This window comes from Mytilinidion resinicola (assembly GCF_010093595.1).
Source record: "Mytilinidion resinicola strain CBS 304.34 unplaced genomic scaffold BDZ99scaffold_1, whole genome shotgun sequence".
NCBI lineage: Eukaryota > Fungi > Ascomycota > Dothideomycetes > Mytilinidiales > Mytilinidiaceae > Mytilinidion > Mytilinidion resinicola.
In genome coordinates, this window is record NW_022985437.1 from 1,518,332 (window position 1) to 1,543,064 (window position 24,733).

At 52.6% G+C, this 24,733-nt stretch overlaps 8 protein-coding genes across 8 annotated transcripts; 5 read left to right on the plus strand and 3 right to left on the minus strand.

Annotated features, from left to right (window-relative positions):
* Positions 1–1,309: 1,309 nt before the first annotated feature.
* On the minus strand, positions 1,310–2,787 carry BDZ99DRAFT_457068 (uncharacterized protein). The gene has a single exon (XM_033718607.1). It carries the CDS (start codon positions 2,724–2,726, stop codon positions 1,506–1,508), a length of 1,221 nt encoding a protein of 406 aa, XP_033584284.1. The 5' UTR covers positions 2,727–2,787; the 3' UTR covers positions 1,310–1,505.
* Positions 2,788–2,987: 200 nt separating this feature from the next.
* BDZ99DRAFT_404892 (uncharacterized protein) lies at positions 2,988–4,603 on the plus strand. Its single transcript, XM_033716408.1, has 3 exons — positions 2,988–3,224; positions 3,285–3,749; positions 3,806–4,603. Exons 1-3 carry the CDS (start codon positions 3,144–3,146, stop codon positions 4,463–4,465), a joined length of 1,206 nt encoding a protein of 401 aa, XP_033584285.1. The 5' UTR covers positions 2,988–3,143; the 3' UTR covers positions 4,466–4,603.
* Positions 4,604–6,760: 2,157 nt separating this feature from the next.
* On the plus strand, positions 6,761–8,198 carry BDZ99DRAFT_457070 (ubiquitin carboxyl-terminal hydrolase). The gene is made up of 2 exons (XM_033718608.1): positions 6,761–7,182; positions 7,370–8,198. Exons 1-2 carry the CDS (start codon positions 6,804–6,806, stop codon positions 7,741–7,743), a joined length of 753 nt encoding a protein of 250 aa, XP_033584286.1. The 5' UTR covers positions 6,761–6,803; the 3' UTR covers positions 7,744–8,198.
* Positions 8,199–8,299: 101 nt separating this feature from the next.
* Positions 8,300–10,245, plus strand: BDZ99DRAFT_505079 (uncharacterized protein). The gene is made up of 3 exons (XM_033724079.1): positions 8,300–8,563; positions 8,637–9,046; positions 9,095–10,245. Exons 1-3 carry the CDS (start codon positions 8,398–8,400, stop codon positions 9,908–9,910), a joined length of 1,392 nt encoding a protein of 463 aa, XP_033584287.1. The 5' UTR covers positions 8,300–8,397; the 3' UTR covers positions 9,911–10,245.
* Positions 10,246–11,776: 1,531 nt separating this feature from the next.
* BDZ99DRAFT_470345 (6-phosphogluconate dehydrogenase-like protein) lies at positions 11,777–13,429 on the plus strand (the record flags this gene model as incomplete). The annotated part of the gene is made up of 3 exons (XM_033721623.1): positions 11,777–11,791; positions 11,875–12,037; positions 12,090–13,429. 3 exons carry the CDS (start codon positions 11,777–11,779, stop codon positions 13,427–13,429), a joined length of 1,518 nt encoding a protein of 505 aa, XP_033584288.1.
* On the minus strand, positions 13,390–15,421 carry BDZ99DRAFT_565091 (uncharacterized protein). Its single transcript, XM_033727436.1, has 2 exons — positions 14,912–15,421; positions 13,390–14,862 (listed from the first exon to the last, which is right to left on the minus strand). Exons 1-2 carry the CDS (start codon positions 15,209–15,211, stop codon positions 13,603–13,605), a joined length of 1,560 nt encoding a protein of 519 aa, XP_033584289.1. The 5' UTR covers positions 15,212–15,421; the 3' UTR covers positions 13,390–13,602.
* Positions 15,422–15,767: 346 nt separating this feature from the next.
* BDZ99DRAFT_529769 (ARM repeat-containing protein) lies at positions 15,768–19,459 on the plus strand (the record flags this gene model as incomplete). The annotated part of the gene is made up of 7 exons (XM_033726410.1): positions 15,768–15,938; positions 15,992–16,092; positions 16,142–16,279; positions 16,328–17,367; positions 17,420–17,892; positions 17,941–18,911; positions 19,014–19,459. The coding sequence occupies 7 exons, from the start codon at positions 15,768–15,770 to the stop codon at positions 19,261–19,263; spliced, it is 3,144 nt and encodes a 1,047-aa protein (XP_033584290.1). The 3' UTR covers positions 19,264–19,459.
* A 407-nt stretch (positions 19,460–19,866) lies between these two features.
* BDZ99DRAFT_565093 (uncharacterized protein) lies at positions 19,867–23,085 on the minus strand. The gene is made up of 6 exons (XM_033727437.1): positions 22,805–23,085; positions 22,658–22,754; positions 21,764–22,605; positions 21,697–21,713; positions 21,318–21,626; positions 19,867–21,269 (listed from the first exon to the last, which is right to left on the minus strand). Exons 1-6 carry the CDS (start codon positions 23,053–23,055, stop codon positions 20,191–20,193), a joined length of 2,595 nt encoding a protein of 864 aa, XP_033584291.1. The 5' UTR covers positions 23,056–23,085; the 3' UTR covers positions 19,867–20,190.
* Positions 23,086–24,733: the final 1,648 nt, after the last annotated feature.

The window sequence follows — 24,733 nt, forward strand, 5'->3', positions numbered from 1 at the left end:
GCCCTTGGAGAACGCATGGTGGATCCAGTGGCATCTCGCCAATTTTGAGGCGCTTTCGGGAGGCGACCAGGATCGGACACATGCTTGCTTCGAGCGTGCCCAGCGTGCAGCGAATCGTGTTAATACGTTGCAAGCTTCGTAGCTCAGCGAGCACCTTTGCTTTTGCTTACCCGCCCTCCCCGCCCTCAGCATCCTCCGAGGCTGGAGACACGAAGCAGCACGCAAGTCATGTGCCTTGATCTGAGCTGCCTGAATGATCAACGCCCCAGAGTCTGGGGCCTCGTCTCGCAACGCAGCGCGGGCTGCCGGAGGAGCAGGCACTGGGGCCCCAACCGCCGAGTTGAAGACGAAATACTGGCGTCCTGGCTGCCACGTGGATTCGCTATCTGAATGATTCAAGTGCTGTGCATGGGGCGCTGGTCGACGGGTCTCCTGCACTCCTCCAGCCCCGAACGGGCCAGGCTAGAAGTTGCAAAAATCTGAACGCCAGTGGACAGCAACCCGCGCCCAGTGAGTTGTGAGACCGCAGCAAGCCGACTTGCCTCTTCCCTGGATGGGATTGTCCTCGGCCCGGTCCATTGTGCGGTCTAAATGTAACCTTGGCCCGCCATTGCGGCAAATCCGCTGCTTTGATGTGTGTAAAAACGTGGGCTGGGCTCGGTCAACACGTAAAAACCACAGCTGGTCCCGCTGCAATTCCCACGCCGCCTGAACTAGCAGGGCCTGCTCGGCTTGCCGCATGGGTGCAGGAGTGAGGCTGCTCACCGGCTGGCAGCCCGGCGGTCGCGCCATTCGGTCGTCTCTCAACAAACGGACCGTAGATAGAGAAGTATCAAACTGAAAGGTCAGTGGACACAAAGAGGCAGACTACGGAAGCGGCAGCTAAGGCCATAGTCCCGATGATGCCATGGTCGGCCTTGATAGGGCTTCAACGGCGCTCAAGCACGCCATATGCAGGGTGTTTGTAGCAATTCGGTTGGCGAGTGATGCAACACGAAGGCCGCTGAGCTGGGATGAGGCCGGAGGCTGCACGGCAAGCCGTGACAAAGAAAGCTTGCTCGTGCCCGTTGGCCTGGAGCGCTCCCAGCTTATTGAGGACACAAGGATGGCGCTCTGGGAAAACCGATGTTGATCTGATGCCACAGCCGGAACTGACGTTCAGACGAGAACACCCTAGGCCGGCTCGAGTTAGCGTAGCCGTCCGGGATCACCGCTACGCACATGCCGCACATCTGGTCACGATCACCGCTAAACCACCCATGGCTGCTGATGTTTACTCATCGTCTTCAATGAACCCTGACAATGTCCACTCTTGAGGAACCATTGGACAGCGGAGCGCAAGGACTCCAGAGTATAGGACGTGGACGTGTCTTTGACGCGAATATATATCAGGTCGTAGGTGCCTGCAAAACAGCATTCTTAGCTCTATGTATTGGTATCGTAGCCTATGAAAGGAGAAACAACTGAAGAATTTCGCAGGCTTCGCCCCGTGTCGACCGCGAGGCTCAGTCTCTCGGTAGCCGAGAGGTCGACGCCAGACGAAGTACACTGTATCTCTTGTTCAGCTCTTCTGGACACCGAAACTCGACATGAAATGGAACATCCGTCATCGTCTCGTCTGGTTCAGGAGCCCCTTCCTGGAACCTCAGCCGCCTGCAGTCTGAATATCTAGTAAAATTATCGAACAGCGACGGGATCTGGTTGGCCATGGCTCGATCCTGTGAGCCCGTCTGTTTCTCCATCGCGAGCTGGACCTTGTAGGCCGAATCCCTCTGCAACGCATGCTCCTTCTCATTCACGTCCTTCCACTCATCAGATGGGAAATTCGGGGTGAACCTTTGAACTGCGCTGTCTTTCCCCAACCACGTTTGGAGGGACTTGTCTCGAATGTAGTTTTTCGACTCGGGGTTGGCAGGATCCTGAACGCACCACTGCTGCCAGAAAATGGAGGGGCCTTCATGAAGGATATACCACGTCATCCAGGAGTTCCCTCGCCGCAGAAGTCGCTGCCCATCTATGCCATGTCCCCAATCAAAGATCCACGGAATGTAGTCCTCGATATTATTGGTGGACAGAGACATCCGAAAGACTGACGACAAGAGCAAGAACATCAGCTTATAGTCTTTGGCAGAGCTCTCCGGCAGAGACTCGATGTACACCAATCGTCTCTCCAATGCATGGCGCTCGCGAGCTTCAGTAAGCACAAATCTGAAGCGCGTAGGGCTGAATAATGCCAAGCCTAGCTCTTTCGTTGAGAGTCCGAGGGCGCTCGGCTTCAGTTTGTAGGCCTCCTGAGATATGGCTGATAGCTTTTGCAGCACATGCCATCCATTCACAACTCTTGTCCGCAACTCATCCCCCCATGGATCTTCAGCTGGTATGCCATATCTAGTGTTTCCCCAATCGTGCGCAAATCTGTGCCTGTCAACTAGAATTGCGGCTAGTTGCTGTGGGATCAATCCTTTGAGCCATGCCAATGTATAATTTCCTTCTAGCGGGCGGTTCAGGAGGCGTACTGCGTTGGGGAAAGTTCGACGCGCTACGGACGGGCCGATTGTCGTGATGTATGCGAGTATGATAGTATAGAGTCTGCGGTTCGTGAGACAGAAAGACAGTATGTCGTCGATTTGGCATTGCGAGAGAATCAGGATGACAACGTCGTCAGGGAGCCGGTCAATACCGGAAGGGCCAGATTTGGGGGCATTGCGGGCCCATGATGACACCATTGTCCCCACGTCCTGTCATGAAGCGTTGCAGCTCTACGAGACAGCGCAAAGACGTTGGGGGTTAAAGACGGTGTTTTGGCGATTGGATTGCTGGGGTCCGGCCCTACTTCGTACTCCGAGCCGCGACCGTCACGTGCGCCAAGCGATGTTGATAATCGGGATCGATATCCACCCGCTCACCGCTCTAGCAGGGATCAGCCCTGCAGGGACTCACCACCAATCGCACGTCTCTCTAGCATTTCAGTGAATGTCACAACCACACCCTAACATTCACACTTCAATCCTCACGTGACCCTCCTACTGGTTTCTATTCACATGGTCACCAAGAAGTACTGAGTGGCCTTCCTCGCATTTATCCTCCGCAAGCCCACACACTAGACTCTCATTGAACAGCACACGACCCCGCTAAACATCCCCATGAGGCTCCTCAAGCAACAGATCGACAAGAAAGATGGTTCAGGTTTCGCAGTACTTCTCCCGGAGGAGCCAGAGGACATGGTATGCACCCATCGCCTCCACCGTTCTATCTCATAGACTCCAAACTGACTTCGTCTCAAGTGGCACGCCTACAACCTCATCCAACCCAATGACTTGCTCCGCGCCCGCGCAATGCGCCGGATAACCAAAGAATCTGAGTCCGGCTCCGTCACTTCGGTGCGCGTGCCCATAGACCTAACTATCATGGTCAGCTCGACCGACTTCGACGTCGGCTCCGGGCAGCTGCATGTCGCCGGCAAGGTGTCCGCCGAGAACGAGCACGTCAAGCTAGGGAGCTTCCATACACTAGACCTGGAGCTACAGCGGAAGTTCACCCTAGAGAAGGCAGAGGGGTGGGATAGCGTTGCGGTGGAGATGCTGAAGGAGGCCGTGGACACGAGCAAAAGGGCACAGGTCTATGCTGTAGTGATGCAAGAAGGATTGGCCAACGTGTGTTTAATCACCGAACATCAAACTATACTACGGCAGAAAGTGGAGGTGGCGATCCCCAGGAAACGAAAGGGGGGCATCGATGGTCATGACAAGGTAAGCTCAGATGTGTTTCTACCCGAGTGACTAAGAGTAACGAAAGTCCTCATTAGGGTCTCGACAGATTCTTCACCACTCTCCTGAGAACGCTCCTGAACCATATCGACCTCCCATCTCAAACACCACCATACACACCTGTCCTACTCGCCTCGCCAGGGTTCCTCGCCTCCGCCTTTCAAACATATATTAAAACCATCGCAACCGCAACAACTAATAAGCCGCTTCTCGCCCTCCTACCTTCTATCCTCATCGCACACTCCTCTTCAGGGCATCAGCACGCATTGACAGAAGTCCTGTCATCGCCTGCAGTACTAGCTAAGCTAGCCGACACCAAGTATGCGCGTGAAACAGCACTGATGGACAAGTTCTTTGAGCTCCTAAGAAAAGACGACGGGAGGGCGTGGTATGGGCCGAAAGAAGTGGAGCAAGCAGTTGAAAAAGGGGCTGTGGGCCGCGGAGGAGGCGTTTTACTAATATCGAATGCGTTATTTAGAGCGCAGAACGTGGCTGAGAGGAAACGATGGGTAAGTCTTGTAGATCGCGTTAGGGATGTTGAAGGCGGTGAGGTGCGTGTACTGAGCTCGTTGCATGAGAGCGGGAAGAGGCTGGAAAGCTTGGGGAATGTGGCTGCTATCTTGACGTTCCCACTAGAGGATCTTGATGAAGATGACGAAGAGGACGGAGCCAGAGCGGAAGGTGAGATGGAGTTTTAGGAAGCATGTTGTTGATGCGATATGCAAATAGTTATTTAGCCAATCTGATGCATCAAGGCTAGAAGGAGCTATGTACCCAATACCTGCATCTTACCATCCTGCCAATTCTATACTGAGAAGGGCGCTGAGGGTACCGTGAGGGCAATAGCGAACTACGAACAAGACTAATTCCACAAATGTGACATGCCCAACCCGTCCATCCTCGAAGGTGTGTATTAGTTTGCCTTCCCTTGAATTCGATGTCAAACTCTACCATCCTCCCGCAGCCTCAAGTCGTTTTGCTGATGGCTTCGCCGCCTCCGCTCGAAGGCCTCTAGCTCTATCTAATGCCAGAGGCTCATAACCAGGCTTTCAACCAAGTTATGTGGAGAAAGACGCATCATCATCTAAGAAAGAGAAAACATCCTGAGTTGATATGCCCAGTTCTTTGAGCGATGGATCTAGGCGAATGTTCTCGGACATGGATAGCGAAGGAAAACGGTCTTGATGAAGCACTGGAGGTGCCTTGTCCTGGTGATTGGCTACTGATAGAGCCGGTCGAGGAGGAGGTGGCATTGAAAAGTTGACGCTGTAGCTCTGCTCGCGAGAATGTTCCTTATTTGGGAGTATTTTCTTGTCCTGAGATCCTAGTTCCTCCAAGTCTTCGGCGGAGAAGTCGAGGTCCTGGGTGCAAAAGCTGAAACCAAAGCTCTTCGTGGGTGAGTTCATGGGGAACGCTACTGTGTCTGCTGACAACTCCCGGGCAATCTGCGTCGAACTGGCTAGGAAGTCGCCCCAACAGTCCATATCAACAGCGAGATCTGGATCTCTGGGGGTGGAAGAGGGCAGTGATTTGCATGCCCGCGGAGTCGGCTTTTTGAGTACATCCAACCATTTTGGGGTATTACAGAGATTCTTCGCAGCGTTATCTTCGAGAGGGCGTCTAAATTCAGGTGCTACCCCATAGAGTGGTTGCGTCTTGGTAGGGGAAGAGCCCGTAATCACCTTGACGGGGAACTGCGTCCGAGTATAGGTATACTGATCCTCGTTCTTGTATCGCGCTGCAAACGGAATCCGAGTTAGAAATGTCTTCGTACCCTGTAAGCAGCCATCCAGGAATACACAGTCCAGCCGTTCCTTCTTGATCTCAACAACCCGCACACGACTACCTCTAGACAATTGACTGCTAGAATCAAAGTCCCGTAGAAGGGCAACGGTACAACCGCCTTTCAACCGAAGCCTGTGCAATGGTAGTTCTGGATGTTTTAATTTGTACAGCAACGCCGGGCTCGGGTCCCAATTGGCTCTGTTGGTAGATGAATCTTCCGACAACATCTCAACCAATGGTCCAGGCAGCGCTTCAAGCAGCTTTTCGATCGTGTTGTCTATTGGACCGTGCAAACGGACGAATGCAGACGCCTTCGGTGTATGGGATGTACTACTTCGCGGTGTCTGCAGAATGGCTCCCGGCGAAGATGGTCGAGGCTCGTTGGTATTGAGTTTAGGCTCCTGGATGAAATCCATGAAAGTCTGATCATCCAAATCCCAAGGTTCTGAAGAGGCTTGTTTCTCTAGCTCCAACAAGGCTTCATCATCGATGCCTTCTAGTGTGCGGACGCTGGCTGAGTTCGGCAGCTCCCCCTGGGCTTTCCCATCAAAACTTAAATCCTCATCCACGTCCCACGGTTCATCCTCAGATTCATCCATTAGCGCCTCGATCGTGTCGATTTCGACTTCCTTCTCCGGGACAGCCAATCTTCCACACCGCAAAAACGTCTCCATTCCCGTCTTTAACCTCTTCTGAGTGTGATTGTATCCGGCCAGTTGGGTCGCTTTTCCTATTCCTAGCCGTTTCCTTGCTTGCCGTTCTTTTTCGTCTTTCTCTGCCTTCTTCTGTTTCGCTAATTTCTTTCGGGTTTCCTGTTCTTTGAGTCGCTCTGCCCGCTCTTGCTCAATTGCGGCACGTTCGATCTGTTTGAGCTCGCGATCCGAGAGTTGTGGGCCTCTTTTCTTAAAGATGGCTTTGACCTGTTTCGCTGTTTGAGGGCGAACACGATCAGACAAGACTGCCATTGACGCAAAGTTCTAGCAGAGCATCAAGAATGATGGATTCCAAAAAGGCGCTGTAGAGAAAAGGTCTCTGTTGATGGAATTGTTGTGTTGTAGGTGGTTGTGGATTGTGAATGAGAGGTGTCGTGGGGTTGCTGGGTAAAGTGCCTAAGTAGGCAACGGCCTTTGTACGCGAAAGCGTTGCGTCTTCACGTGATCATCTTGACAGTTCTGCCTAATCAATTCACTCACTTCCCCACCTCGACTCCACCATCATCTACATTTCGAGTCACCGGGATATATAGCGAAGATGGCTACAGCTCCAGAGCCCACTCCCAGAAAGCAGTATCGAAAGTACTTCATTCCTCTCGAATCCAATCCGGACGTCTTCACGGAGCTCATCCACGAACTCGGAGTATCTCCTACTCTATGCTTTCAAGATGTCCTCTCCCTAGACGATGAAGAGCTCCTAACATTCGTACCTCGCCCTGCACTTGCGTTGGTTCTCTTGTTTTCAAGCTCGAGCACCTACGAAACACACGTAGCGGCGGACGAGGCTGCGCGACAAGGCTATACAGGCAGTGGCGATGACGAAGATGTGATTTGGTTTAAGCAGACGATATATAACGCCTGTGGGCTTTATGGTATCTTGCATGCGGTCTGCAATGGAGATGCACGTAAGCATATAGGTATGTGTGTTTCTCGAGATGAGTTTGAAACCAAAGACCGCACATGAACGGCCCACGAGTCCTACGGGCTCAGCTTGATTGCTACCTTTCCCTCGACTGCATAGCTGTAGTGTAAAAGGCTGCCTAGGAGTTAAGAATTGGTGTTTTAGATACTGTTCTTGAAGCCATACTTCTAACCTTATGTTAGCACCCAACTCGACGCTTTCAAATCTGTTGGCAAAAGGCGTGCCACTTGAGCCAGAGGCCCGAGGCAGAGTCCTAGAAGCCAGCGCTGAGCTAGAATCTGCATACAGAGTAGTGGCGCAGAAGGGAGATACGGAGCCACCCGAGAATCCGGAGGATGTAGTGGACTTTCATTACGTCTGCTTCGTCAAGTCGCACGAGAACAACCGTCTCTATGAGCTGGACGGAGACAAGAAGGGGCCTATTGACCGGGGTGCTATCAATGAGGACCAGGACATGCTTTCGCAAGCAGCGTTGGAACCGATACGAGAGTACATTGATCGCGAAAACGGCAGAAGCATCAACTTCAGTCTTATAGCCTTAGTACCCGCAGGGTAGGTCCCAGGCTGTTCGAGACAGGCAGAAAGCACATGCATGTAGGTACGCTTGGAGTCACACTCTTTGTAGAATTCTCCAAAGAGCAAGAAGTGTGAACTATGAAGGACCTTGGTTTGTCTTGCAACATGTGCACATATGCCACCAGGGCACGATGAAGCGGCCATACAACCCGACCCTCCGCAAGACGCGGAGAATGAGGTTGCTCTTCGATGAAGAACTTGTATATGCAGTCTCCCTGAGGAGGAAGTGGCGCGCTTGTGCGGTTGCGTTTGAGTCGACTTGGACGACTATGAGAGAAACTACTTTCATTATGATGTAAGCAGTAGCGGATACGATTCCGCCTGGAGGAGCTTCACAGAGTGAAGTCCGTGGCCTCTTTGTGTTGAGCTCTGGCTTGCTGGACGCCAGTTGTTGGAGCAGCAGCAAACCGTGGCCAGGTGAAGAAATCCCTAAACACGTGAGGTCCGCTAAGGCGGAAGAGGCTAGTGGCTTGGCGTCATTTTTAGCCTCATCTGCCGCACCTCCTCGAGCTTCGACCAACAACCCTCGACCGTCCCCATCACCTCCCTTTCTTCAACTCATCACGCGCTTCACGTACCTTCGCTCGCGCTTTGCCATCTGAAATCAACCTCGTCGCTACGCCACGTCGTCAAAATGGTCAAGAAGAAGCGCAACCACCCCGATCTCCAAGACAAGCTTGACCGTCCATGGTGCTACTATTGTGAGCGTGATTTCGACGACCTCAAGATCTTGATCTCCCACCAAAAGGCTAAGCACTTCAAGTGCGAGCGCTGCGGCCGTAGGCTCAACACGGCTGGAGGTACATGCTTCTCTGTTGGCCTTGACTTCCCTTCGCTCGCTGTCGCATTGGACGTCGCTAACAATGTCATCAGGACTGGCTGTCCACTTGAACCAGGTCCATAAGGAAACCCTCACTAGCGTCGAAAATGCGCTTCCCACTCGCCAAGGCCTCGAGGTCGAGATATTCGGGATGGAGGGCATTCCCGAAGAAGTTGTCAATGCTCACCAATTGACGGTGCAGCAGCAGCACTATGCTGATATCCAGAATCGCGCAGTTGCGACTGGAAATCCTCCAGGCGGCGGAGGTGTTCAGTCGAATGGCAGTGCACCCAAGAAGCCAAAAATCGAGGCTGCGGCGGACTTGAAGAAGCGGCTGGCTGAATTTAAGGCGCGCAAGGCGGCGTTGGAAGCCAGAGGAGGCACAAGCAGCGGAGATGTGACTCCGATGGACGCAGGACAAGGAACACAGAGCCCTGCTGTAGGCCATAGTCCAGCTGGATTTGTGAGTAGGCCTACAGCTCTTTTAATTTGAAGCTGACCGTTTTTCTAGCCGCCTGCGGGCTCGCCTCCATATGGAGCACCTCCACAGCATTTCTCAGGCCCTCCGGGCGCGCAGGCGAGCCCTCAGCCGGCATACTCTCCACCGTTTAGCCAGCACCAGTTCTCGCAGCCACCTCTGCAGCATGGCTTCCCGCCACAACCTCACTATGCTCCACAGGTATCGTTTCCACCCCAGCCTGGCTATGCCCCTTCTCCAGTTCAGCATTTTGGTGGGAACCCATATGGTCCCCCTGGACCACAGTCGTTCCCACCTAGTGGTCCGCCTAGTGGTCCGTACCAGCAACAGTATCAAGGCGGGCCACCTCGTCAATTTGGTGCTGCGTCTCCGATGACCGATTTCAATGGTGGGCCGCCGCGTTATGCATCTCCTACTAACGGCATGTCCCATCAGAGACAGGGCAGTCTGCCTGCTCCACCTGGCCTACCCCAGAAACCAGTGTCCAACGTGCCGCACGTCAATTCGTACCAACTTCAACAAATGCACCAAGGACAAGCTCCACCCGGTGCTCCTGGTCAACAAGAACTAAAAGGTCTTCCAAGCTCTGCGTTCGACGAATCTGTCGATGAGCTTATCTCCGCCGCCGCCAGAAACGCTGAAGAATCGTCGAAGACAACGTCACTGAACACTGAGAAAAAAGCAAAGAAGGACAAAGAAAAGAATATCAAGCTCATATACAACGATGAGACGGTTAGCCCCGAGGAGAAAATGGCAGCATTGCCCAGGTACGCATTCGTTCCAGATCACAAGGAGGTCATCATGCAAGATGCCCTCGAGGGTGCTCTCACGGGAACAGTGGGTGCGTAGTCAGGCAAACGACGCTTAGGGAACCTTTCATCTGCTACTTTAAGACCTTTGAATATTGAGACGAGCCTTCTCGAACCATCGATTTGACGTGTCGCCAAAACAACACCACTCCTCGACATTACGGCATTACCCTCGAGCAGTTAAGTGTGGGACTTACAGAACATCGTTGGTCTGGGGAAGTCGTTGATAATTTGCAGACGGGATGAATCTTCATTGGCAACTATCGTGGTGACGATCGAAACGGACATACCCGGGGACACAGTCGGGGTAAGTGAATTTGCGGCTTTTTCTTTTTTGCACCAGATGTTTCAAGTTCAGGCGGATTCATTGCGGGTTTCCTCACTTCCCCTGGAGAGTTGTTGGAATGGTGGCTGTTTTGGACTGATGGTGTGCTGGATTGGTGGTTGGCGGGTAATTGGCAGGTGGCTATTCCGAGGACCGGTGACTGGCTTGCGACTGGCGACTGGCGACATCAGGCACATCCAGTGCATTTACTCTCCCAGACCCTCTTAGCAACTTGGTAAAACAAGTAGCTGTTTCACAGATGGCCTTCGCCTGTAAGTCTAAACGACGGTTGGTCTTCCTTTATGGATCCTTTGATCTCTATTTACATTGAGCCTCCCTGGAGAAGCTTTCGTAAGTCGTGAAGTCATTACTTGGTTATGGAAAGGCTCGGCGAATACCCTGCCGTCTTCGGTAGCCTTGACCGAGTCAGATGGACAGCCTTGATAGTTTGTATGTGCCCTCCGATAATCCCCAAAAACCGACCGCTACCTCAGCTTCATTGGCTAGCTGACTCGAGGTTCACAATCCTCGACCATTGTCTTATTACTTGCACAAGAAGTACCGACAATTCATGCTATTCGCTCTGACTGCAAGGTACCACAGTCTTCGGTTGTACGATCAAGACGGTAGCTTTAACCCAGCCTTCTGGTCTCCTCCCTATTGCACCGCTTTGGACTGCGATTCAGTCATGACGGTCGCGATAACGTTTGCAACTGATCGACGTGTTTCGTACCCACTCCTTACCAGGTCCTCATCCCCGTGTTTCAGATGTTCATGTCGGTATGTTTCCACAGTACCAGGCTCAAGGTAATTCCTTGGGCTACAAGGGGCCATTAACATCCGCCATGGTCATGAAATACCCGCGAATTGAAGCCCGTTGCCCATGCTAATGTACCCTTGTATCGTTTCACAAGACTTAGTCACCCAACATGAAAAAGGAGAGGTAGCTATGGAATTCGGCGTAAGCTGTCTATATACCTATGCAATACAAACCTCGAAAGATACTCGACATAAATCATCAATTGAAGACCAATACTCACTGGTGTCATATCATTGCTTCGAGCTGTAAAATTGGCCTGAAGCCTAATTCAACGTCCTGACAAGAGTCATCGTATATGCCCTGGCATCTGTTCGCCTAAAGCATAGCCGGAGTATATTCATTTTGTTTCGCGAGTTCTTCCCCGGCATGCCAGTGTCGTTAACCCCACCTGGGGCACGACATGCACATCCGCGGATCCCGAAAAGCTTAGTATGATGCTTGCCGACGTCACGCTTACCTAGGTACGAAGCCACTGGAACACCAAGGCAGAATCTAGAGCTATTTCCATCATTACCAGTCACCTACCGAGAAGCTCCAAGGGTCTGTTCTTGCCGCTTAGAAGCTAGTTGAGTCTACATTCTTTCTCTGCAGACGTTCTCCGTCTGGCAATGGAGCTGTTCCTCAGTTCGGATCCCTCCCTTCCTCCGTTCTCATCTCTTGCTTACCTCTACTTGACTATTCTTGTTTCTTCTGCTCTTATCGCGTTTGACGCTTTCGGATTGATGAAAGGCGGGACGAGTGGCGAGGCGAATTTGGGCAACATGAATATTGATAAGGTGAGTCGATTCTTGGATTGCGAAAAGCTCCGGGTGTCTCGTAATTTGCCATGGGCAACTACTAACGAATGCCTTGCATATAGATTGCAATGATTGGGTGCGGCAGTATGGGAGGCGGCATGTCCCTTCTGTTCGCCGAGAATGGGCTGGAGGTCAGTATATCGGATCCATCCGAGGAGGCCATGGACAAAGTCCTCAATCGAGCGGAAGAGGAGGGACTGGGCGGGAAGCTGAAGAAGTTCAAAGGTAGGACTTTATAATGCTTCTATCTAGCTAGTACAACCTGATCATGTACTAGGCGGGGACTACAAATCCCTCTGCGCCTCGCTCAGCTCCCCCAAGCTCCTAATCTTCAGCCTCCCCCACGGCGACGTCGGCGACAAAGTCCTCGAAGGTTTGACACCGTACCTAACATCCAACGACATCATTCTCGACTGCGGCAACGAGCACTTCGCAAACACCGAGCGTCGACAGCACAAATGCCGCTCCACCGGAATCCACTATCTCGGCATCGGCGTCAGCGGCGGCTACCAAGCCGCTCGTCAAGGCCCCTCCATGTGTCCAGGCGGCGATGAAGAAGCCCTCCGCACCGTCATGCCACTACTAGAGCGGGTCGCCGCGAAGGACAAGACCGGACGAAGCTGCGTCGGCGCCGTAGGAAAAGGCGGATCAGGCCACTACGTCAAGACCGTTCACAACGGCATCGAGCACGGCATGATGAGCGCCATCTCCGAAGCGTGGGGCGTGATGCGTGCCATGGGCATGGGCATTGAGGAAATAGGAAACGTGCTTAAGAAGTGGAACGAGAAGGGTGAGTTCAGGGGCACGTTCCTCATCGCCATCGGCGCGGATCTGGCGCACAAGCGCGATAACAAGAAGGAGCTTGTCCTGCCGACGGTTGCGGATAAGGTCGTGCAGGATATCACGGGCGAAGAGGGGACGGGGATCTGGTCGAATACGGAGGCGATTGAGCTGCATGTGCCCGCGCCGACGCTGAATGTGGCGCATGCGTTCCGGTTGGCGTCGGCGTATCTGGGAGACAGGGAGAAAGCGAAGAAGGTTGCGGGAGGGGGATGGCCGCCGAGGAAGTTGGAGCTTGAGAAAGGACAGAAAGAGGTGTTTGTGGAAGATCTTAGGAAAGCGACATTCGCGACATGTCTGGCGAGCTATATCCAAGGCCTTACCGATATCGATGCTGCGAACAAAAAACATGAGTGGAATATCGACTACGCTGCCGTGCTCCAGATCTGGAAGGCTGGCTGCATCATCCAAGCCGACTACATCTCGGAAGAGCTGCTCGCGCCCGTCCTCGATTCCGAAACCCCCAAGTACATTAACCTCCTGTTCAATGACCGCGTGGTGAAAGACATCCGGAAATGCATGGGTAGTCTACGGAAAGTGGTAGCCAAGGGGGTGGAGTCGGATCAGGTTATTCCGACGCTGAGTGCGAGTTTGGAGTATTTCAAGATTGCGACGGGGACGAATCTGCCGACAAGCTTTTATGAGGCGGAGCTGGACTATTTTGGGGCGCATATGTTTGATAGGAAGGGGGAGGAGGGGATCAGGGGACCCACAGAGGGGAAGCACCATTTTGAGTGGAAACCGGCGAGGACGGCGGATGGGCAGGAGGAAAGGTGATTGGAGTTGGTGTTGGATATATGCGATAGAGCCATGACGTAATAAGGAAATCGGTGGTTAACCTCAATAGATTTGTTTCAAGGAACGCATATGGCGAGCGTGATATTCTTCTTGTATTCAAACCAACTGCGCCTAGATCGAGTAGACGGACGAGAGATTCCGAGACGTCTCATCTAATCCTCATATCCTTCATCGTTTCCCTCCTCCTCTTCATCTTCATCATACTCCTCACTCTGCTCATCGGAGCTATCATTGCCCATGCCGTTCTGCCCCCACTCCTCACTCTCGTTCAGGGCAAAGCTCTCACTCAGTCGTTGACTCCCATCGAGACCACGTTGGGTCTCAGATTCCACCATTGACGTCGAAGCCACGACCCCTTTCTCCAGCTCATCGGCCTCCGGAACCGGATCCACCTCTCTCAGCTCCTCCTCTTCCTCTCCATCTGCGGCGAATCCAACAGTCTTGCCATTCCCGCCACTTGAGCCCCTGGAGCCCGTACGCTCCTCTAGCACGTCTCCGTTCCAGGGCTTGCACTCTTTAATCACTTCTCCGCACCTCAGACACGTCCAGCCCTCGCCCTCTTCATTTGCCACCCGCTGCGCCAGACACGCGAAGCAGTAGACGCACCCGCACGGCACCGCCTCGTACGGGTTTGTGATATCTGTCGCTGCAGAGCCCACCACACCGCCGCCGCCGGCACTCGCCGCCATGATATCCGCCTCATTCGCATTGATCGGATTCTGGTCTCGATAGCAGATGGCGCAGGTGCGCTGGGGGAGGAATCCCAATTCGCCTCCAGCTTTCTCAGCATCAGGGTCAGAGGAGGACGAAGGACTCCGGCCAATAGTTGACAGGAAGAGTAGTTTTGCTTTCCTGAATCCGCGGGCGAGGATACGACGCCAGCGGGATATCCCCACCAAGGGGAGTAGGAAGAGTAAGAACTCAGTGAAGGCATGCCACACGAGTTGGCGGTTGAGGTACTCGAATGAGACTTCGCGGGATGTAGCGTGGGATGTCGGCGTCAGCCGTAGCCGTAGAATACGGTCTAGTATTGTGCGGTACCGGCCGTTTGTGAGGAACACAAGGAAAGATATCAAGCTTGCGGCGTCGTGGGCCGAGTTTGTGAGCTCAGTTATTCGGGTGAGGAGCCGGAACTGCGGTGTAGATTCGTGGGTGTAGTCCTCAGAAAGGGCGAGAAGGTGCTCTTCCCACTTCGTCCACACGTACCGGCCACCGACGCTGGTGAGGCCGTAGACGACCTTCTGCCATGGTTCTGGGGGTGGACGTGAGGGCAAGTTCGACCGGGCATCAGAATAGCGTAGGCCTTGGAGGAGAGCACCGTAGGAGGCGTTGTGGTCCCATATAGAGAGTTTGAAGAGGATGGCGCGGAGGGCGAGGAGGATTTCGGGGGAGTAGGTGTCTGTGATATGGGACTGGAGGGGTCAGCAAAGAAACATCGGGGTTTCCAGGGCTCACACGTACACCCAGATACTTTAGGCCCTCGCCAACCTGGCCCTTCAGTAGTTCTAGCAGCTCGTCGTCGAGGAGTTCGGCATCCACCTGGCCAACCCTAAATGCCGGTCTCGTCCCCTCCCGTCCACTAATGGCATCCCACACACTCAGTCCCGCGTTTCCCAGTCTATTGAAGGGATATGGCAGTCGCGCTACCGTCGAGGCGTTGGCAGCATTCTGAGCAGCGGCGCGTGCTCTTGCGTCCGAGTCGCGTTGGGCGCGGCGAGCGGCAATGCGCTCCTGAGCGGCGGCGAAGTCGGCGGAGGGCATCTGGGGCGCATTTGTGACGGGGTGCGAGAGGTAACGGGGGGGCGGCGAGGTGTATGGGCGTGGAGAATTGAATATCCTGGCGATGCAACCAGGCCGAGGTAAAGCAAGGAGCTTGTGGTGGAGAGTCGTAAATACGGGGTAGACCAGGTGGAAAAAGTATAGAACTGCACGCACGTTTCTGACCTCTACAATGGTGGGGGTGTGTATTTCTCCAAGGCGCGGTTAGAACGACTGCGTCTCGAATGCATGGTGCAGTCGTGAACCTCAGACGGAACCACTCTTTGGCACGTGAAGGCCCTCCGCGAACCAGCCCTACCGCCTCAAGTGTGGCGCGTGCGACGTTGGACGTGGCGGGGCAATATCTGAAACACCAGGTGCCTCCTCGTCAACATCCAAAGCTGCCCCACCTTCACCACATTATTCACCGGCCAAAAGAGACGTCTGTCCAGCTTCTGTGCTTGCCATGTCCATCACATCCGCCGTGGCCGCGATCCTCGACTCTGCCTGGCTTGGAGCCCTCCATCTTGAAGCCTAAACCCCCCCGACGTAGACAACCATGGAGGTTGAGGGCCTCATTGAGGTCCCGGGCGAGGCCAACCCGCTGACTGAAGGGATCCTCTTCCTGGTGCTGAAATCAGCTGCTTCTAATAACCCCCAGCAAATCCAGACCGGCACTAAACAACTACAGACATGGGAGACCAAGAGAGGATTCTATCCGCTGTTGCAGGTATGCCTTTGTATGAGCCCGAAGCTCTACAGAATACACTAACTAGTGTCTAGACTGTGTTTATGGATAGCTTCTTGCCCAAGGACATCCGCTATCTGGCTATTATCCAGCTCAAGATCGGGATCGACAAATATTGGCGCAAAACAGCCTCCAAGTACGGAAGAGTGCCACCTGTATCCTCTTTCCAGACTAACAAACTCAAGTGCGATATCCAAAGAAGACAAGGCTGTCATACGAACACGGCTCCTTCAAAGCGGCATCAACGAGGCAGACCAGCGTTTGGCTCTGCAAAATGCATTAGTCGTTGCCAAAATCGCGAGATTCGAATACCCCAACGAGTGGTATGTCCTCTCTCCTATTCGAGATTTCCAATTCTGACTTCTCTTCAGGCCAGACGCGATCACGAGCATCATACAAATTCTCCGGTCCGCTTCCCTTCCCGGCGCAAACCGACTCTACCTACCACGAGCACTACTCATACTACTCCACATCATCAAAGAGCTATCGACTGGGCGCCTGATGAGGACACGAGCAAATCTCCAGTCCGTAACGCCTGAGATCTTCTCGGTCCTTGGCCAGGTCTACGTTCAGAAAGTACAGAGATGGCAGGCATTTCTACAAGATGGAGGGGATGATGAGGGCGGTGCCCTAGAAGATATTGAGCACAGCCTGCTCGCTATCAAGCTTATCCGCCGCCTACTAACTACAGGCTACGAGTTTCCCAACAGAGATTCAGACGTACCAGAATTCTGGGGCGTCATTCGCGCTCAATTCGGTGATTTCTTGACAATCGCGACACACGAAAACTCACCCCTGTCCCCAGACGTCCAGGAGCTCGTAGAGAAGCATCTTATGCAACTATCCAAGTTGCATCTGGAGATGGCGCAAGTTCATCCACAAGCATTTGTGCTACTACCAGATACGCTTAACCTGGTCCGCGATTACTGGGGCCTCATCTCCAAACTAGGAGAAACATATGGCTCCAAATCGCCGGACATTAGTAAGATCGGAACTGACGGCGACGAGCTAGATGAGCCTCCACTGCTCGAGCGTCTCGCCTTGAAAGGACTTCTGCTCATTCGGGCTTGCCTGAAAATGGTCTTCTATCCAGCTCAAGTATTCAGATACAGGCATCCCCAAGAAAAAGAGGAGAGAACGCATGCCATACAATATGTGAAGACTGAGCTTTTCACCGAAGAGCTTGTGAGAGACATGATGTCTGTTATCGTCTCTCGATACTTCGTGTTCCGTCCCAGTGATCTACGAATGTGGGAAGAGGAGCCAGATGAATGGGAAAAGATGGAGGAAGGAGGAGAGGACTACGAATTCTCGATAAGGCTATGCTCAGAGAAACTCTTCTTAGACTTGGCCAAAAATTTCAAAGATATACTTATTCAACCACTCTTACAGGTCTTCTATTCTGTGGCCAGTGAGTTCGCACTCATAACCACCAAAAGAAGCGGTCACTAACTTGTTCCCAGCTCCTGACAATGAGAACATCCTCTTCAAAGACTCCGTTTACACCGCTGTTGGTCTTGCAGCAGATGTATTACATGACCAACTAGATTTCGACGCATTCATATCGTCGACGCTGATTCCAGAGATTCAGAAGCAGAAACCAGGCTACAATATCCTCCGTCGACGCATTTCGATACTCATTGGCCACTGGATCTCCGTCAAAGTGTCTGATCAGAATAAGCCCCTGGTCTATCAGATATTCCAGCACCTGCTGGACAAGAGCGATCCACTTAACGACCAAGTGGTTCGTATCACTGCTGGAAGGCAGCTCAAAAACATTGCCGATGAGTGGGAGTTTAAAGCAGTCAATTTCCTCCCCTATGCCCCAGATACGCTGAGTCGATTGATGGCCTTGATCACAGAGGTCGAGCTCCCCGAAACCAAAATGGCTCTACTCAATACAATTAGTAGTATCGTGGAGCGTCTGGAACACAACGTAAGCCAATCTGAAGGTGCCAGTCATTTTATAGCTAATCAAAAGTAGATCACACCATATGCTGATAACATCATCTCCTTATTGCCCCCACTCTGGGAGCAGTCTGGTGAAGAACATCTCATGAAGCAAGCAATTCTGACCATGCTCTGCCGCCTCACCAACGCTATGAAGGCCGACTCGCGCAAGTACCACTCGTCTTTCCTCCCCATAATCCGCAATGCGATCGATCCGAATTCCGATACCCAAGTTTATCTTCTTGAAGACGCCCTTGATCTCTGGTCCTCTATTCTAGCCCAGACGCCATCTGCCCCAGAGCCGACTCCCCCAGAGCTTTTAGAACTCCTTCCACACTTGCTGCCTCTCTACGACCAAGGTACGGATATTCTCCGAAAAGTCCTCGAGATCACCGAGGCATATCTTCTCCTCGCTCCAGCTTCTGTTCTGGCGGACTCCTTCCGGAGACCTCTCCTGAATGAGCTCACCTCCTTACTCGGTAGTCTGAAGCCCGACGCCAATGGGACCGTCACCCATCTCATGGAACTCTTCGTCCGTGGCGCAGACGGCTTCGGCGGCGAAAACGCAGTTCAGTTCCTCGTCGGCGACATTATAACGTCTGGCTTCTTCGCCAAAGTCATGGAAGGTCTGAACGGCGCCTGGCACGCGCACCAATCCCATGGTCCCAACAGACAAGTCCCCGACCATGCCGTCGACGGCGTCGTGGAGACAGACTACCTCTCCGTCCTCGCCCGCATCGGACTAGCATCCCCTCGCGTCCTCGTCGAGGCGGTCGCCACGGTCGGCGGCGGGCTAGAACCCACGCTAGACTGGCTGCTGGAAGAGTGGTTCAGCCACGTCGAGAACATGGGCGATCCGCCGAACCGGAAACTGACCTGCCTGACGCTGACGCGGCTGCTAGAAACGGGACAGCCGTGGATCTTAGGCCGACTGCAAAGCTTGATGGCTGTGTGGACGGATGTTGTGAGGGAGCTGACGGACGAGGATGAGGATAAGTCGAAAGAGTATGTTGATTTCATTTCATTTCATTTCCATGTCAACCCACCAGTTTCCCCCCTATTTTTCAAGACCTCCGCGAAGAATCGACTTGCTAATCAATGTACTAGCTTCCTCCTCTGGGACGACCAGCCCGCCGCCAACACACTGCCCAACGACCCCGAAGCCCCTGAAGACGTGCGCCGCCGCGACCTGATCTACTCGGACCCCGTGCACCGCATCAACCTAATCTCTTTCCTGCGAGAGCATCTGCAGGCGGCTATCCAGGCAGCCGGAGGGATGCAGCAGTTCCAGCAGGAGTGGCTGGAGCGTGTAGACAAAGATATCGTTAGGGGGTTCGGCGAGCTGGGGATCTTGTAGGATCCGCTGAGGTGCAGGCAGATACTGGGCTGCTTCAAGATGTAGCATAGGTGCTATACCTCCTTCTACGGACTAGGCGGCGGTGGTGGTAGAGAGCTAGGTAGTGCGGCTTGGGCCGATCCGTGGCAGCTTCAATGCGATACTGGGCTCGATACCTAGATATACCCTTTGTTGATTCGCGTTAGGTGTTATGTTGCTTTGAGAATCCTGAGTGATCCATCGTATAGCTCGCCCTGTGAGTGAGTTTGAAATTACAGGGCGTGGAGTTTTAAGGAGCACGTACTCGCTTTTCTTCCAGGGCCCCTCCGACTACACTGGAGACTGCAGGGCGTGGACCTTACGTGGTGAGTCTTCCCTATTCTTCTAGTTCTATAGCGCGCTGTCAGAGGTGTTTCCGACCCGTGGAAGAAGTTAAATAGGGATGTCATGAGCTTGGGGGGCGTGAGTGAGGCGCGTGGAAGATAGTGAAAAGGCGAGCGATGCTGATATCTTGGATGTAGCTGTATAGAGCGCTCTGAGATAGCCCTGGGTAAGTGGGGAGATGAAGATGGTGTCAAGAGCAAGGCGCCTAATTGAGGTGGGTGAGGAGGTAGAGTAAGAACTAGGGGAGTTTGATATTGCGGTTACGAATATACAAAGCTATCTGAGACACGCCTGGTGAAGTAGGGAGGTAATGAAGAGGGTATCAAAAGCTTGATCGAGGTGTGTGGAATAGGCAAAGAACTGAATTCGTGAATGTCGCGACTGTGGACGTTAAGAGGTCATATATATAAGGAGGCGGCGACTTGGAGGGTCGGCGGACTGCAATGTTGTAAACCAGAGGGTATGAATCAAAACGTTAATAAGTGTATTGGTAGTAGTAGGACTTAGACGAGCCTGATAACGCGGCTGGGAAAGGTAGAAGTTTAAGACGCTCCAGGATTGATATCAGCGCCCTTGATTACCCTGATTACCTTGGTTCCCCTGGAAAAGAAATCCCGGATATTCCCGAAAGTAGTCTGATGGCACTTGGGTTCCTTCGCTGACCGCAACGGTTCCGGGCGTTTGGTTCTGTCCGCTAAACATGTGGCCAAAATCCTGCCGCATGTTTCGAGGGTCCATGAATTGAGCCTGGACATCAAATACGGGACTCGTGGCACCAAAAGGCCGCGGTTCAAACCCCGGCGCGTCAAATGGCGTGTCGAACTGCAGAAATTCAAACCCAGGCTGCACGTAGCCAGAGTGACTCTGCATTTCGGAAAGCGGGTCTGGAAACAGGTTCTCGATACCGCCGGCATTGGTGATCATGTCTTGGAAGATGTTCTCGGCGGCATTGGCCGCCTCCTCCTCTTGTCCCACATCCAGCATATCAGCAACTGTCATATCCAGCTGTGGTGCTAGGTTCTGAACAACAACAACGACGAGCCTATATCCGCGGTAGGCGAGCGGGTCGTTGGGGCCCATGGCCTTGAGCCATCGGATGAGCTTTTGGAGGTGCTGCAGGATGTCTTTCTTTTCCCCTGCGCCAGGGGCGTGGTGAGTGCGGTGGTACAGCTCCAAGAGAAAAATGGTGACTGCTTGCATCATGTTGTGAACCACAAACCACCAAGGGCCATTTTTATACGGGAATGTGGGATCGACGTGTTTAGGAAAAAGGTTTGCAATCTGCTTGGCCGCTAATATGCACAGAGATGCAGCGTACTGGTTGAACTTGTCCGACTGCTCGGTTTGATTCTCAATGCGGATGTCGAGCCGACAGACACAGGGTCGAGTGATGATTATGAATGCACTCCAGTACATCAATGTCAGTATTCGAGTCTCGCGCTGGAATTCGGCTCCAACCCTGAAAGGATCAGCGGTAAAAGGTTGCGGTAGGTTCTTAGCCCAGTAGTCCAGCTCATCTTTTAGATGCTTCATGGTGTTTTGCATGTCCTCCCAGGACTTGGTCACGGTGTTCGCCGAGTAGAGGTGCCTTACGGCCTTGTGGGTGATAACAGACACCTGCGTTGTTGCACGGAAAAAGATGCCTGCGAGGTGTAAGTTGAGTTAGTGTATATAGACTAGGGAGTACAAACTCTTCGGATGTGCCATTGCGGTCAGTGTTGAGTGTGGGCCCCCTATGCTGTGCTGATCGAACCATTCTTGCAGTAGTTCCATTCCATCGTCGTCGTCCATCCTGCTCTCATCAAGCGGCACTGGAAGGAAGATAGAGCAGTCTTCATCTGCGATCACGCTCGGACGACCGGATATGGTGCATATGAGGCGTTCTAAGGTATATAGGGACCACCAAACCCGGACTCTGGCTTCTTTTATTCTAACATCCGTCACAGGGTCTTCATTTCTGACGTGTAATCCGAGAGTGTAAGCAAGGCGAACAGTAAGACCTAAATTTTAGTTAAGTAGTGAGTCAAATAATTTTGATGCCTTCGAATATCATTGGGTCTCTGAACTTACCCATAGTGTTGGACGATCTACAAGAATATTAGTAACAGTGATTCTGACTGCAGTGTCAGTTACATACCGAGATACCTGTCCGATTGAGAAGAGGTAAAAGCTAAGTAGACCCAAGATTCGAACGCGTTCCAGGTCTGGATGAGCGATGAATGTGCTTTCAGTAATACCAAGCTTGCGAGCCTTGGTACTATATCTCAAATGGTCATGCTCGCCGACATATTGATCGCCATTGGCTAGATAGGAGAACTTGGCGCCAATTGCAAATACCAGATTGAGTGTGGCCAGCATCTTGAATGAATTTCGGTTCTGTTGGGCTGACTCGCTAAAGATAGAGTTGAAGTCCAAGTCGATTTCATTTTTCGACAGGATTGGGAAAGATTGATGAACAGTTTCCATATAACAGGAGTAGAGATGCTTGGCCAAATGTGGTGCAGGTAGATAGAAAGGGTCCTCAATAGCTATGTCAACGGACACATCGTCCATGAAGTAGGTTGACTGGCTGATTGATTCTTGAGCGTCGCCAGAATACGCGCTGCGACGCAAGCGTCCAGCTGTGACTCTCGCGGCAGAAGATACATCGTCGTCGCCTGGAGGGCCGAACGTGCGGGGAACTTGAGTGCTGAGTCCTTTATCTTTTAGGTCAATTTGTAATTTGAGGCGCCGGATCCACTGGATTACCGATGACTTGCCGATGAAACCAGTGGCCCTTGATTTTGCATCGCGTATCAAATCTTCCTCTAGTACGTCCAAAGACTCGTTTGAGCCTGCATCAGCCGTGATCATGGATTCTCCGCGCTTGTCATCATTCACTAGTCTTTCGAGAGCGTTTGTGTCAGTCGTCGGGGATGATAGCTTCGTCCTTTTGTTGGGCGGCGAAATGATTTGGAGCTCTTCCTCAGCTTCGGCAACCTGGACCATATTAGCAAGCTAAGGAGTCCTCGGGAATGGTATGCAATCGTACATTGAGAATAGCTTGAATTCTCTCTTGATCTTTAGAGCTTTGACGAGGCTTCAAGTCTTCTAGAAGACTAAGAGCCCCTTCTAGCTGACTCGTGGCCCTAACGCCTGGTTAGTCTGAATCAGTCAAGAGGCGCGAGAGAAGACAAACACATGCAGCTTGTCTCGACGTGGTGGCGGATATTTGCAGACGATGTCTAATTTCGTGCAATACTCGCACTTGGGTAAGTCACCGCTGCACTTGACCTTCCTCCTACGACAGTTTACACAAGCTAGTTCGGTGCGAGATCGATCGGCCTTGGATATTTTGCTTCCAGTACCCCCGCTGCTGGCTGATTTGGGCGCTATGAGACGAGGAATCGCAATCTTTCCGTGCGATAGCGGATTTGGGGATTGATACATGACGAGACCTGGGGCGGAGTCTCGATCAAACGGCCGGGCGATTGAGAATGCGCCTCGGATGTTTGATCGTGCCAAAAAAGACTCGATGCGGCCGACGTAGATGATTGTCGGTTCGTGTGATAGATGGAAAGTTGAAGCGGACAGACCCTCTGGTCGAATCAAAAGGGCAAAAGCAAAGCAAAGCAATGGGGGCAGATGATCGGCGGCGTAATTGAGTTCCCGTTACCGCCACATCCACGCTCTCTTCATCCAGGGTCCTACGCGGTGGAGATGTGACAAGGGACTCAAATAGTGCAGATGTGCTTGTGGCGCAGATTGCAGTCGAGTTGATGCTGCGAGTGACGTACCGGGCATCGGAATGCGGATTCCAAGGTTGCGGAGGGGCGTTTAGGTGGCCGCGATAGCGAACTCAGCGCTGGACGGACACGATGAACAACCTGACCTGTGGCAACCTGGACACAGCGTGGCTTGTGGAGAGGACGGGCCGACCTCGAACCGCAGCAGCTAGCACCGTCAGAGTCTGATTTGATCGTCCTTTCATGGGCTGGGTTGGGCGGAGGCGCAGAGGCTGGAGCATGACAGGTCGCGGCTCAGGCGATATGGGTTGAGAATTTGGCGCTGAGATGCAGTACTAGCACAATGCCACGTCGAGTTCGTAGGACTCACCAGATATAAACATGCATTTGTGGATGCCCGGTTCCTACTCTGCAAACCGTCGGTCAGGATGTAGTCGGGCAGCTTCTTCACGAATCAAGTGAGGGAGGCTTTTTGGATCGACTTGGAAGTTGGCAGGTAGCCGTAGTCTGGGAGCAGCACAGGAGGAGGCGCCGGTTGGCCGCTCTATACATTCTGTCGTCGTCGCGAACTTCTCTTCGGACTTGGTTCCGACACTTCTAGCTCGGCTGATCAGAACAACGGTTACATGGTCGACAAGGCTGCAGCGCCGGCCTTGTTTTGTTTCAGAGCTACCTTGTATGTTTGTTAGTGCAGTAAAACCTACGTATAGTGATAGGGGTCGGTCAGGGGGCTACTATCACTGTATAGGGAGTATCACCGTTACCAAGGTCACGTGTTGGTGATTTATAAGCCAGGCTGTCCCAAAACAGCCCAAAAAAGGGCCTTACAAAACCAAGCACAGTTAGTATGATATTGTATGAGAGGGGCTTAATGATACTATACTAAGCAGGGAGCTAGTGATATAGGAGGCAAATCGTACAATCCGGCGACTTGTATCACTGTATAGAAAATATCACTAAATCCCTATATCACTATAAGTAGGTTTTACTGTACACTGTCGGAGCATCTGGCAGCAGGCCATCCTTTGAGCCCTCGATGGATCTGTTGCAGGCGAGTTTCAAGCCATCGAAGTCACCACGCAAGTAACGAGGCAACGTTAGACGTGGAAGTGGACTGTGGCCTCATGCTCGTAGAAAAGCGTGCCGTAGAAAACAGTAGACTTCAAAGGATTGACCGTTGTGCTTGATACACTGGAGAGTTATCACCATCTAGGCGCGCTGCTCTACTTCAGGTAGCATGCGCAAAAGCGAAATGTACTGTACTGCTACGTACGCCATGGAGCCAGACAGAATCGGACCCGCCGTCGTTGTATCGAATAGAGTATCAACTTGATGTGAGCAGAGTTGATGGATGAAAGGTGAAGTAGAAGATATATGATAAC